We start from the raw sequence: 14,515 nt of genomic DNA, 5'->3' as shown, positions 1-14,515 counted from the left end.
AACGTTTGAGAACATGTCTAATGTTTTCCTTCTTGTCCTCTTTGACCTCCTCTTCCTGGGATGTTTCCGTGTCACAGTATGAATCCTTGGCTCTCTACTCCCCTGAATGCCAGGGCTTCCTCTCCATTCTCTATTGCTTCTCTAATTCCCTGCCACCTGATTGTAAATTACAATGGGAATCTGACGTTCGCACCACGCTTTCCCCATTACAGTAGCAAGAGTGTTGCGAGACTCTTAGCAAGGGCAACTCACAGGTTTCCTTGATGGAGACGTCTCTGAAAATCCTACACAGGACATATTACGTGCCCACACGGCTCCATGCTGTTTTCCCCTCCACGTCCTCTATTGCTTTAGGGGATGTGGCAACTTAGGCAAGATGCATCACACTTGGTGGAGCTGCCCCATAGTTTGTACTTTCTGGACCTCTGTCTTGACTATGTTGAGGAAGGTTACACATCATACTTGTCCTCTTAAACCTACATTCTGCCTTCTCAGTGCTCGTCCCCCTAAAATGCCCTATAGGATTTTCTGGTTCATTTTGTGTTATTGGCTGCCCGAATTCATATTGCCACCAACTGGAAGCAAACCTCCCTGTCCATTGACAGGGCGACAGCTAGGGTCAATTTGATCATGCTATCTGAGAAGCTTAATGCAATGAGGGATGACTCTATGGAAAGTTTTACTGTGGTCTAGGATCCCTGGCTGACATCATCCTACTGTCCAGATATAGGTTTCTCTCTATCCATTTATTGACCTCACCTCAGTGTTTTTTGCTTTACTGCTTCGATGCCCTGAATCTACCCTAGTAATGGTGTCCTTTTTTATTTGGTGTATTTTTTTACTGTTCTGCTACCATTTTGCCATAATAAACTTGATTGGTTTGATACAAAAAAAATGTGCTCTGTGCAAATAGTAAAGGATATCACATTGCTTTGCCATCAATATTTATGCAAAAACCTGCATTAAAGGGGTACTCTGGCGAAAAACATGTTATCCTCTATCCGATCTCCGACACGGCACCCCAGTCATCCATGCACGGAGCAAACTCCGCTCTGTGCCGTATGACTGCCGACTACTGCCGCCACGCCTCCATTCATATCTATGGGAGGAGGAGTGATGGCTCTGTACTAGCTGTCACGCCCGCTTCCATAGACATGAATGGAGGCGGCGTGGCATGATGTCTCAAACACGGAAGCTCCAAGCCTGGAGATCGCGGGGGTCCCCAGCGGTGGGACCCCCGCAATTAGACATCCGATCCCCTATCCTTTGGATAGGGGATAAGATGTTTTTTTGCTGGAATACCCTTTGAGGCAAGCCAGTTTACTGCTTCCTGGACAACTGTAAGTTTAGGTATTAAATGGAAAGTGACTTCATAAAATTACCTATCACTGTTTTTATTCTGGCCACTGAGCTGAAACTTCTTGTTCTGTAGTGATCACTTTTCACCATTCTCCACATTACATAATAGGCAGGATTACAATGATGCAACAACGTTTATGCTATCTGTGACAGGTATCTGTCAGCATCCCACCAAGTATTTATTACATGCCAACGTAGCGTACTGTGGTGTACAACAGTGGGCGCCATTCATGTCAATGGCCCAAATGGAGTTACTAGCAGACACTCTCAAATAAATAGAGGTTGTTTAAGAAAGAATAACATAAAAACATGCTACATATCTTAATACATAGAATTTACCATTTATAATTTTGTAGAATAACGAAGAATTCACTTTGTTGTTATATAATCTGTAACTTTACCTGTTTTGAAGATTGCTTGATAATCCCAGAGGCGGCATTTTCTTTAAGCACAGAAGCAATTAAGTGGGCAACGGCCTGTAAGAGATACCATCAACATTACATAAGGCAGGGGGGGGGGGATAGATTTTGTTCCTGTTATCCATCTACCAATATCAGCCATACTTGCTTTATGATATACTTTTTTTTCTCCAGAAAAGTAGAAGATAAATACTTGTTAGCCTGATCCCTCCTTTACACCTGCCTCTGCCTTTTATTGACTCCACAAACTGGAAGGTTTACTAGTGTCCAAATCAAGGTGTCAAATAAGTGGCACCAAACCAAATATCAATAAACTCATGCATTTTCCACTGTCCCTAAGGCACCTTTTCCCCAGATAAAGACCTCAGAAGAATAAATGGCACATGGCAGACATGGCCTCATTACTGATTTTGTATTGGGGTCCATAAATCAACTGACTGCTTGTCCAGTGATACCCATTTAATCCTACAGTCATAGCGTTAAAGATTACCTAGAATGTCTAGAGTATTTCTGAAAGGAAACTATTTCCATTAGTTAGAGAAGACAAAGTCCCAGATTTATGATTTAAAAAAAAAAAAACACACAAAGAAAACCACAACAGTTTTGTCAATAACAACCAATCACGGCTCAGCTTTCATTTCTTAAAGAGCTATGGTAAAATTAAAGGTGAATTGTGAAGGGTTGTTGGGAGCAAATCAAATTGATTTTGTCTCAGACAGAATTATCCATTTTGGGCCACTTTCACCCACAGACTGTTGCCATAAATGATCATTTTCAGTATTTAGCCACTTTTGGGCTTATAGGTGCTTTATTGCTTCCTTTTTAACAGACGTAATACTCAGACCTCTCAGTGTTCATCAGCACCAGATTATGGAGCTCTAACTGTGGTTCTGATGAACCGCAGGAGGGTCAGGTAGTGTATCTATAATATGGGGGGAATGAAGCACCCATTTTGGGTCTGCTTCAAAGCAGCCTTAGATAACACATTCTATTAGGTTTAGGAATTTATTGCTATTAATTATGGTTACAATTTGTATACAGAGTTGAAAAATTATATACCTAATTACAATTCCTAATTACATGCAAAACTTAGGTCCCACATAAGTAAAAAGTCAAAATTGTATTTAAAGGCCATGGACACCTTTTGTTATTGTTCAGTACTTACTATGGTGCAAAAACAGTGTGCAGTATGAGTTTTCTCTCTCTGTATTCTAAACCTCTATAACGCAATGCTCTTTTAAAATATAATTTTTATTATTGATATACACTAAAATATTAAAATACACCAAATGTGAAGACAAAAAGGGCTAATATAACCACAAAAGAAATGTATATAACATACATAAACAACAAATGTTACAGTCGGGGAATCAGGGAATTCAAGAAGAAATGTGCGGAATGTCCGCCCGGAAAACACAGGAGGACATTCCGCACATTTGATTAGTCCAGCAGACGCTAAGACCGCTTAGAAATGCGCTGTCTCATAGACGACAATGCATTTCCAAGTGGAAGCCGCAGAAAGAACAGACAAGTCAGGATTCCCACGGCAGAATGATCTTCCAAGAAAATTTTGCCGTGTGCACAGTGCAGCAGAATCCCATTGAAATCATGCTGCAGAATGTTGTCCATTGGGAATATTCCACCATGTTAACATACACTAAGGTGTTTGTGTGTAAACGCCTGCTAGGTTGTAAACTTTAGAAACAAAAACTAAGTCTTATTCCATTTTAGTAATACAAAGCTATGTGAAGGTAGACATGTGCAATCATTAGATTGTCTGCTTTCAGGAAATAGGGTACGTTCACACATGCATATTTTGCTGCAGTAGAGGAAGAGTGGTGCAGTTGTCCAGCGCAACCAATCAGATTGCTTCTTTCATTTTTCTCAGGTCTCTTTAAAAATTAAAGAAGCGATCTGATTGGTTGCATGGACAACTGCACTACTCTTCCTCTTCACAGGTTTTGATAACTCTCCCCCATTGACTTTAATGGGTAGCAAAATCCTCTGCAGAAAATCTGCAGCACAATATGCACTTGTTAAAATACCCATATCCAGGATTTAGGAGTGCACTTACTTTTCAAGGTGTGTAACACCTGTAAAAGATTTTACCTTAGTTATGAAAGATGTAAAGGTTTGTTACGCATTCATGTGACAAAATCAAAATGGTGTCAAATGATATACAAGCAATGAATGTTAAAGGGGCACTCCCGTGGAAAACTTTTATTTTTTAAATCAACTGGTGCCAGAAAGTTAAACAGATTTGTAAATTACTTCTAATAAAAAATCTTAATCCTTCCAGTACTTATTAGCTGCTGAATACTACAGAGGAAATGGTTTTCTTTTTGGAACACAGAGCTCTCTGCTGACATCATGACCACAGTGCTCTCTGCTGACACCTCTCTCCATTTTAAGAACTGTCCAGAGTAGGAGAAAATCCCCATAGCAAACATATGCTGCTCTGGACTGTTCCTAAAATGGACAGAGATGTCAGCAGACAGCACTGTGCTCGTGATGTCAGCAGAGAGCTCTGTGTTCCAAAAAGAAAACCATTTCCTCTGTAGTATTCAGCAGCTAATAAGTACTGGAAGGATTAAGATTTTTTTTATAGAAATGATTTACAAATCTGTTTAACTTTCTGGCACCAGTTGATTTAAAAAAAAAAAAGTTTTCCACGGGAGTACCCCTTTAGGGCGCGTTTCCACACGGCGTATAAGCAGCGTATTTCACGCTGCGCTAAATTTATGGCAGCAGTGGGAAATACGCTGCGTATTCCTTGCTCACTATACACACAGGGCTTTCCGGCGGCAGCCCTATGCGTGTAGTGAGTTTTAGAGGCGGCGCCGTGTGCCGGCATGACTGTGACGCGCGGCTCCGCCTCCAAAACTCACTACCTGCATAGGGCTGCCGCCGGAAAGCCCTGTGTGTATAGTGAGCAAGGAATACGCAGTGTACTTCCCGCTGCTGCTGTAAATTTAGCGCAGCGTGAAATATGCTGCGTATACGCCGTGTGGGAACGCACCCTTAATGCTATTAAAAACAATTTATTCCATAACAAATTAGAAACCAATTAAAATAGAAAAAAGAAAGTCCTACCTGTGTCTGAATAAGGGAGTTTGGAAATTCTAATCTTTTCTTCAAATCTTCAGACATTTTCCGCAGTCACTGGAACAATACAATGAAAGGAACACTTTATTTTTTTATCCTCCATAATCGGGATGATGAAAAGGCTAGCTATTAAATGCATAAGCATGGTGACAAGGTTCTTAAAGAAGCATTTATCTGATGCGGAGTAAGAAAACTAGATAGATCAAAAGTAAGTTGGGTGTGTGCTAGCAGCAGGACGATGGAACACTCCCTCTACAAATGCTTATCTGAATGCAGCAGCATGGGTGTCTTCACTTTCATGTCTATGCCACCCACTACTTCAGAAGGAGGGGTAATAAGGCAGTGCTGGCCTTCTGTCCACATGGCATGGAAGTGGGGGCCACTCACAGACCAGTACGTCCAACTGTGAGGGGGCAACAGCTGCCGGAGCTCCATGCACACTAGAGCAGAGGAATTCTCTCCACCGTGAGTCATTTTCTTATGATACCTACTATTCTGCTATTTGTCAAACATTTTAGTTTTGTGAGTCCTCAATGAAAGACAATGGGGGGGGGGATTTATCAAGCATTTTTACATGTCTTTTAATGTGTATTGGTTTTGTAACTTTTTGTCCTGAATTGATTTTGCCCTTCCACTATGCAGTGGCTGGGAATTTATTGTGGACGACTCTTCTCCAAATGGTGGAAATTTGTCTCCATAAAACAAATGGATCACCTTAAGGTGAATTCACATACATACAAGATCTGCAGGATTTTACAACTGTGGATCCGGAACTTCAAGTCCACAGCGGATCTGGTGTGTGTGAATATACCACAAGGGTACGTTCACACGTACAGGATCTGCTGCATATTCTAACCATTAACTTCAATGGGTAGCAAAATCAGCTGCAGAAAATATGCAGCAGATTCTGTATGTGTGAACGTACCCTAATACATTAAAGTCCTTTTCTTTCTTCTGCGGATACTTCGTTATCATCATTTCTAAAAATAAAAAAAAGTTGATTAGGATTCCTCTCAGCTTCCCTACAAATTTGCATTGGCAAATAGTGACACCCCTACTTTAACACTCAGACAGGACTCTAAGAAAGCTGGGTGACAACTCTTTTGGCACTATATTGGCTGTCATGTCACATCAGAATTGGGAATTTGAATGTAAAAGTGAGCATTGTCTATTTTAGTGAACCATACTAAAGGTCAGCCGGCTCTAAGCCCTGGAGTATTCTACCATATATGGTGGTGCTATACATGTCACCCTATTTCTGTGTTTCCCAACCAGGGTGCCTCCAGCTGTTGCAAAACTACAACTCCCAGCATTCCCGGACAGCCTTTGGCTGTCCGGGCATGCTGGGAGTTGTAGTTTTGCAACAGCTGGAGGCACCCTGGTTGGGAAACACTGCCCAATTTGAAGAAGCCTATTGGCTGACATTTATCATTGTCTTTAGACAGTTTTTTTTTGTGTAGAAAAGGCGCAAAAAAGGCGCAAGCAGGGTAAATTTGCGCCTTTTGGTTTACACTCTTCTGCTGTTTTTGAGTGGCAATCCACTGATTTTGGCAATACACATAATATGGAAGGGATTTATGAACTTTTCACAAAAAGGCGCAAACCAGCCCAGACTTAGCTTAGCTATTTGGTGTATGTGATCCAGATAGACACCTCTTGTGAAGGTAAAGTCACCTGAGGTGTATAAGCAGCAATGTATTTTAAGAAATCTTATCCATATGCTGTGGAAAAAAACAGCACGGAAATTAACCCTGAAATCTGCAGCATGTCAGCGTATGTTGTGGATAAGGGGGGGAGATTTATTGAAACCTGTGTAGAGTAAGAGTGGTGCAGTTGCCCATAGCAACCAATCAGATTGCTACTTTCATTTAAAAAAAAATCCTCTGAAACATGACAGAAGTAAGCATTGGTTGCTATGGGCAACTGCACCACTCTTCCTCTACACAGTTTTTGATAAGTCTCCCCCCGTAGTGTGGATATGTGGGGGGAGATTTATCAAAACCTGTGCAGAAGCAAAGTTGCCCAGTTGCCCCATAGCAACCAATCAGCTCGCTTCTTTCATTTTTCAGAGGCCTTGTTCAGAATGTAAGAAGAAAGCCGATTGGTTGCTATGGGCAACTGGGCAATTTTGCTTCTGCACAGGTTTTGATAAATCTCCCCCGTAGACTTCATCAGCTGTCACCTGACCTGCAGTTAGACTGGGATTTGAAGTCGTAATAAGATCATAAACCTGCATCCATATTATGCTAGTGTGAACCCAGCCTAAGGGTCTTTTATATGGGGAGACGCGTGCCCGATATGAGCGCTGATCTACCATATCAGTGCCTGTTTAAGCAGCCTATTACATGGCTTGCTTACTAAGCTAACAAGGCCCCAAGATAATCGCTCGCCCTATTTTTAGGCTAGGTTCACACTGTGGAATTTCTGGGCGGAGTTTCTGCCAGAGATCGATCCGGCGGCACTAGGACCGTGCGGACTACATTGTTGTCCCCAAAGATGGCAATGCATTTCTGAGCAGATCTCCCAAAAGATCCATCCAGAAATGCATTACAGTCTATGGGGGCAGCAATGCAGTCTGCTCGGTCCTAGCGCCTCCAGCTTGATCTCCGGAAGAGATGATTAATTTCAGGCTTGCATAAAATGTCAGTTTACTCAATGAACAAGAATTAGCTTGTTCATCGATCGCTAGGTCTATAACAGAGGGCAATATCGGCCTTTCCAGCCAATAATTGCCATTGTTATAGGGCCTTTCACTTACTTCAAACTTGAGGGAGCATTTATGATTTTGAAGCTAATACTGGGAGATGTCAGAATTTGGCAACCATGTTCTTAGATCCTAAGGCTAGGGTCACACTTTGGAATGTTTGGCTGGAAGAATTCCTTCTAGAGATTCAGAGTCATTGGGGGACATTCCCTAATCTAGTCTATTCTGGGTATGCTTATAGACCAGCGTATGTGGTAGTCTCCTGTCTATTGTGCTCCTAATTTATCAAAGGTCTCACAGCCCTTGATAAATTCTGTGCTCAGACTTCAGGGTCTACAGCTTAAACTGCATTTAGACCTGCTCCAACATGGTCTGACATTTCAGCGTATTTTGGGCAGATGCGACTTGTCGCACAAAAGTCGCACTTGATAAATTCAGGACCAATGCATTTTCCAATGCATTTCCGTCTAAAATTGACTTGCATGCATCATGTTCTAAAAATCCTCTACAGCAAAAGTCGCAGAAAAGTCGCACATATTTAGACTGCGACTTTCTGTGCGACAAATTTAGATGGGAAAAACAGTCTAAATCCTTTGATAAATCTCCCCCAGTAAGCGCTAGAATCGCGTAGACCTAGCCGTCACTACAGATGACAATGTATTTTTCCCGGATTCCACCTAAAAAATTACCAAGATCAGCCGCTAAAATTCCGTATTGTGGACTGTGCAGCAAAATCCTATTGACAGCAATGGGATTCTGCTGCACCGGAATTTCCAAGCGTAATTTCAAAGCAGAATTCTGCTCTGAGATTCTGTAGAGTAATCTAGCCACAAATATCTCAGAGCTTGTAGGATGGAGTCACGCTTAGCCAAGTATGTGCTGTGGAATTTCTGTGTAAAAAATTCACACCATTTACAGGAGCAGTGAAGTGGATGAGTTAAAAAAAATCCACATGCTGCATAAAATCTGCATGGAAACAGATTTCAGATACATGCAACATGTCAATTTTGCTTAAAGGGGTACTCCACTGGAAAACAGATTTTTTTTTTATATCAACTGGGGCCAGAAGGTTAAACAGATTTTTAAATTACCTCTATTAAAAAATCTTAATCCTTCCAGTACTTATCAGTGGCTGTGTACTACAGAGGAAGTTCTTTTCTTTTTGAATTTCCTTTCTGTCAGACCACAGTGCTCTCTGCTGACACACCTGTCCATGTCAGGAACTGTCCAGAGCAGGATAGGTTTGCTATGGGGATTTTCTCCTACTCTGGACAATTCCTGAAATGGACAGATGTGTCAGCAGAGAGCGCTGTGGTCAGACAGAAAGGAAATTCAAAAAGAAAAGAACTTCCTGTGGAGCATATAGCAGCTGATAAGTACTGGAAGGATTAAGATTTTTAAATAGAAGTGATTTACAAATCTGTTTAACTTTCTGGCACCAGTGGATTTAAAAAAAAAAAAAAAAGGGTTCCAGCAGAGTACTCCTTTAACCCCTTAAGGATGCAGGGTTTTTCAGTTTTTGCACTTTCGTTTTTTCCTCCTTACCTTTTAAAAACCATAACCCTTTCAATTTTCCACCAAAAAATCCATATTATGGCTTATTTTTTGCGTCACCAATTCTACTTTGCAGTGACATTAGTCATTTTACCCAAAAAATCTACGGCAAAATGGAAAAAAAATAATTGTGCGACAAAATCGAAGAAAAAACGCCATTTTGTAACTTTTGGGGGCTTCCGTTTCTACCCAGTGCATATTTCAGTAAAAATGACACCTTATCTTTATTCTGTAGGTCCATTTGATTAAAATTATACCCTACTTATATAGGTTTGATTTTGTCTTACGTCTGGAAAAAAATCATAACTACATGCAGGAAAATGTTTATGTTTAAAATTGTCATCTTCTGACCCCTATAACTTTTTTATTTTTCCACGTATGGGGCTGTATGAGGGCTCATGTTTTGCACCGTGATCTGAAGTTTTTAGCGGTACCATTTTTCTACTGTTTGAACTTTTTAATCACTTTTTATTCATTTTTTCATGATATAAAAAGTGACCCAAAATACGCTATTTTGGACTTTGGAATTTTTTTGCGCGTACGTCATTGACCGTGCGGTTCAATTAATGATATATTTTTATAATTTGGACATTTCAGCACTCGGCGATACCACGTGTTTATTTTTATTTTTATTTACACAGTTTTTTTTTTTTTTATGGGAAAAGGGAGGTGATTCAAACTTTTATTAGGGAAGGGGTTAAATGATCTTTAATCGCTTTTTTTTCACTTTTTTTTGCAGTGTTATAGCTCCCATAGGGACCTATAACACTGCACACACTGATCTTTTACATCGATCACTGGTTTCTCATAGGAAACCATTGATCAATGATTCTGTCGCTTGACTGCTCATGCCTGGATCTCAGGCACTGAGCAGTCATTCGGCGATCGCTGTCCTATAGCTGTTCGGGAATGCCGCGATTTCGCCACGGCGATCCCGAACAGCCCCCTGAGCTAACCGGCACAAGTGTACTTTCACTTTATACGTGGCGTTCAACTTTGAACACCGCATCTAAAGGGTTATTAGCGCACGGCACCGCGATCAGCACCCGGCCGTTGTTAGGTGCCAGGCCCGACCTGCCGTGGCCCAGCGTTATAGACCGGGAGTGGGCGGAGGGCATACAGGTACGCTCTCCGTCCCCAACAGGGCTGCTTGGTGTAGCTGGATTTGGCACCTATTTGTTGATGTGGCCTGACAGGAATATTCCTGCCATTAGAAGTCTGGGTGAGACTATGAATGTTTCTGAGAACAGCTGTGCTTCCTTCCAAGGAATAGAACTACATGTTTCAGCATGTCATCTTACTGTACAAAGCGCAGGGAAGGTGAAGAAGTATTGGCATGGTATATAGGGGAACAGATCTACTGCTATATTTTGTGTCATCTGTGTAATGGCATATAGAATATATGTTAAGGAGACCTTTATAAACATGGTATCACCCCAGAGGTCAGATCTGCTAGGAGAATACTGTATGTGGGACACTGCCAGCAGATAACCTGGAAAAGATACTAAAACCTGATTATGGGGTCTCTATTATGCAGGGGGCCTGATAGTGCAGTCTCTATTATACTGGGAGGGGGGGGATACTGGGGTCTGATCCTGGCGTTTATATTACTCTGGGATGGTTGATACTGGGGTCTGTAGTATGCTGGGGCCTGATTTGGGGGTCTCTTATGCAGGGAGCCTAATACTGGGGTCATTATTATACTGGGTGGGGGAGGGATACTGGAGGCTATGTTACGCTGGGGGGGGTTGATACTTGGGTCAGTTGTATGCTGGGGGCCTTATTCTGGGGTCTGTATTATACTGGGGGGGGGGGGTTGATACTGGGGTCAGTTTTATGCTGGGGGCCTTATTCTGGGGTCTGTATTATACTGGGGGGGTTGATACTGGGGTCATTATTATACTGGGTGGGGGAGGGATACTGGAGGCTATGTTACGCTGGGGGGGGTGGATACTTGGGTCAGTTGTATGCTGGGGGCCTTATTCTGGGGTCTGTATTATACTGGGGTGGGGGGGGGTTGATACTTGGTCAGTTTTATGCTGGGGGCCTTATTCTGGGGTCTGTATTATACTGGGGGGGGTTGATACTGGGGTCAGTTTTATGCTGGGGCCCTTATTCTGGGGTCTGTATTATACTGGGGTGGGGGCGGGGGTTGATACTTGGGTCAGTTTTATGCTGGGGGCCTTATTCTGGGGTCTGTATTATACTGGGGGGGGGTTGATACTGGGGTCAATTTTATGCTGGGGCCCTTATTCTGGGGTCTGTATTATACTGGGGTGGGGGCGGGGGTTGATACTTGGGTCAGTTTTATGCTGGGGGGCCTTATTCTGGGGTCTGTATTATACTGGGGGGGTTGATACTGGGGTCAGTTTTATGCTGGGGGCCTTATTCTGGGGTCTGTATTATACTGGGGGGGTTGATACTGGGGTTAGTTTTAGGCTGGGGGCCTTATTCTGGGGTCTGTATTATACTGAGGGTGCTCATACTGAGGTCTGTTTCTGGAGCATGTATAATCTGGATCACAATGGTTATCCATGCTGGACAAGATCTTTACAGTGAGGACAACTTATAGCAAAATTCAGAAAAAAACAAACCTGTGACAAGCCACAAACCCCACCCACAGCAGACCACGCCCATAACAAGCCACACCCTTTTGCTGTCAAAGCCGAAAAGTAATAAGGACCATACCATTACCTGCAGTCGGGTAGCCTTATCTAGCTTGTTGTGACACCATGTGAGCACCACAGCAAGAATTAGACACTTCCTGGAACGCCTCCTGGTCACATGACGAACTCAGCTCAATACCATGTAAGAGCTGCGCACACAGGGAAATGGTGTACCGTATATTACATAATATAGGCTCACTCCCTTCAGTGAATGTTCCGACAGAACACTGGAGCAGCAGAATGTGATCTCCAAATTCCAATACATCCAAATGTGAAAGAAACCATATAACAGTATAGGGACAATAAGGAGCCAGCCCCTGTAAATCACATGAATGATGTACACTATGACACAGTATAATAAAATGACATATAGAGCAAGCAGATCGTGCTCCTTATATATCTCAGATAAATCAATAGAGATACAGTACATTACTTATCTTACTATACCTTGATAGGGTTGTCACCTTTCTTGCAAAATAATAGCAGCCAGGCCAATTTGCATAACTTATTATATCAAGTATTATATGATTGAGATACAGTACATATACAGGGTACATTTTGTCTTCCTCTGACCCCTATAACTATTCCATTTCTCTGGATACAGGGCTGTATGAGGCTTTTTTTATTTTTATTTTAGAGCCGTCATGTGTAGCTTTTAACTGTACCCTTTTTGTTTTGATGTTCCTTTTTTATTGCTTTTAATAAAATTTGGGAGTTGCAGTTAGTTACGAACCACAACTCTCAGCATGCCCTGATACAGCCTATGGCTCTGCAGCTGCCCCAAATTAAAACTACAACTCCCAGCATCTTGCACTATATAGTAGTATTATAGTAGTATAGGTTATGGTGCAACATGCTAGGAGTTAGCAGTCCCCTTTAAGAACCCACTTTAGGAAGCAATAGCAGCCCCCCATTAGTGACCCTCTATAGCAGTGGTCTTCAACCTGCAGACCTCCAGATGTTGCAAAACTACAACTCCCAGCATGCCCGGACAGCCGTTGGCTACGGTGAAATGGAAAAAAAAAATCATTGTGAGACAAAATTGAAAAAAAAAATGCAGTTTTGTAACTTTTGGGGGCTTCCGTTTCTACGTAGTACATTTTTCGGTAAAAATGACACCTTATCTTTATTCTGTAGGTCCATACGGTTAAAATGATACCCTACTTATATAGGTTTGATTTTGTCGTACTTCTGGAAAAAATCATAACTACATGCAGGAAAATGAATACATTTAAAATTGTCATCTTCTGACCCCTATAACTTTTTTATTTTTCCGCGTATGGGGCGTTATAAGGGCTAATTTTTTGCGCCGTGATCTGAAGTTTTTAACGGTACCATTGATAGGACTTATAGATTTTTTTGCGCGTACACCATTGACCGTGCGGTTTAATTAACGATATAGGAAACCAGTGATCGATTATTCTGCCGCTTTACTGCACATGCCTGGATCTCAGGCACTGAGCAATCATTCGGCGATCGGACAGCGAGGAGGCAGGTAGGGGCCCTCCTGCTGTCCTGTAAGCTGATCGGGATGCCGCGATTTCGCCGCGGCTATCCCGAACAGCCCACTGAGCTAACCAGCATACTTTCACTTTAGACGCAGCGTTCAACTTTGAACGCCGCGTCTAAAGGGTTAATAGCGTGCGGCACCGCGATCACTGCCGCGCTATTAGCCACGGGTCCCGGCCGTTGTTAGAGGCCGGGCCCGACCCGCTATGACGCGGGGCCACGCCGTGGCCCCGCGTTATAGATTGGGAGCGGACACATGACGTTCCAGTACATCATGTGTCCTTAAGGAGTTAAGGTAAATGTAGTAGAGGTGCTTATAGTTAAATGCGTCCCAGACTGGCCCTAGCAATGGCCATTGGAAAAATACAGGCTATTGCATTGCTGGAATTTTTTATATAAAATACCGTCAGGGTGTCCAAAATACCGGCTGCGCCAGTAAAATACTGGCCAGGTGGCAACCCTATGCCTTGATTTTATCGTCATCTATAGATAGAACATATAGTCACCATCTTTTCATTGTCAGTAATAGAGATACATAAAATCTGTTCTTATATTAAGGCCAGCAGGTCGCCCCTGTACCCTTGCTACCCTGTTGGGCAGAATCCATGTCCGTGACCTCTGGGCCCACCCTGTACTTGTGTCTTATGTATCATCTTAAGTGCCTATGTTATCTAGTGTAATGTACATATTTAAGTATTATTGCCATGTGATTGTAACCAGGGAAGGTACCAGTGACCATGTGACCTACAGGGTGACCTACGGGACCCCTCCAGAGTCTCCCCCATATAAACCCTGGGAAGAGCTAGTTCATTCTCTTTCTCTTTTGTGCTGAGTTGCAGTAATGTCAAGTCTGGAGAGAGTGTCTGGTGTCCTAAAGATGCCTAAAGTCTACCACGCAGCCACAAATCCACAGGTCTACTACCCCACAGGTGAAAGTCAAAACCTGGTAAGCTACAAACGGGGTGAAGTCTGTCATAGTCAAGTCAGTCCAAGTCCATCTATCTCAAGTCAGTGTGGCACTGCATCAAATTGTCCAAGTACACTATAAGTCCCAGCAAGCCCTGTGGTCTCTGAAGTCACTGATCACCTCCTTGGGCCTAGCCAAGATGTATAGACTGTTACACCTGTCTGACTCAGTAAAGCTGCCGCTGTTCCATAACTTGGTGTGGGAGTCATTATTTGCCCCTGTTCCTAGCCCT

At 42.6% G+C, this 14,515-nt stretch overlaps 1 protein-coding gene across 6 annotated transcripts in view; it reads right to left on the bottom strand.

Annotated features, from left to right (window-relative positions):
• Positions 1–11,919, bottom strand: part of FOCAD (focadhesin) — a 156,058-nt gene extending 144,139 nt beyond the window's left edge. Inside the window, exons 1-3 of one of the 6 annotated variants that reach the window (XR_008843987.1) lie at positions 11,836–11,919; positions 4,872–4,940; positions 1,761–1,835 (exon numbers count right to left, since the gene is read on the bottom strand). Coding sequence is in view for 5 of the 6 variants with exons in the window: in XM_056520096.1 (XP_056376071.1) it covers positions 1,761–1,835; positions 4,872–4,928 (132 nt within the window). In the remaining variant the exon portion in view is untranslated. Of the gene's footprint in view, positions 1–1,760; positions 1,836–4,871; positions 4,941–5,808; positions 5,866–6,557; positions 6,666–11,829 lie in introns of those variants that run through there. The other 5 variants (XM_056520096.1, XM_056520116.1, XM_056520106.1 and 2 more) reach the window with 5 other exon arrangements.
• Between the last annotated feature and the right edge of the window lie 2,596 nt (positions 11,920–14,515).

This window comes from Hyla sarda, chromosome 1 (assembly GCF_029499605.1).
Source record: "Hyla sarda isolate aHylSar1 chromosome 1, aHylSar1.hap1, whole genome shotgun sequence".
NCBI classification, from domain to species: domain Eukaryota; kingdom Metazoa; phylum Chordata; class Amphibia; order Anura; family Hylidae; genus Hyla; species Hyla sarda.
Note: the sequence above shows the minus strand (reverse complement) of the source record. Positions and strands in the feature narration are given on the sequence as shown.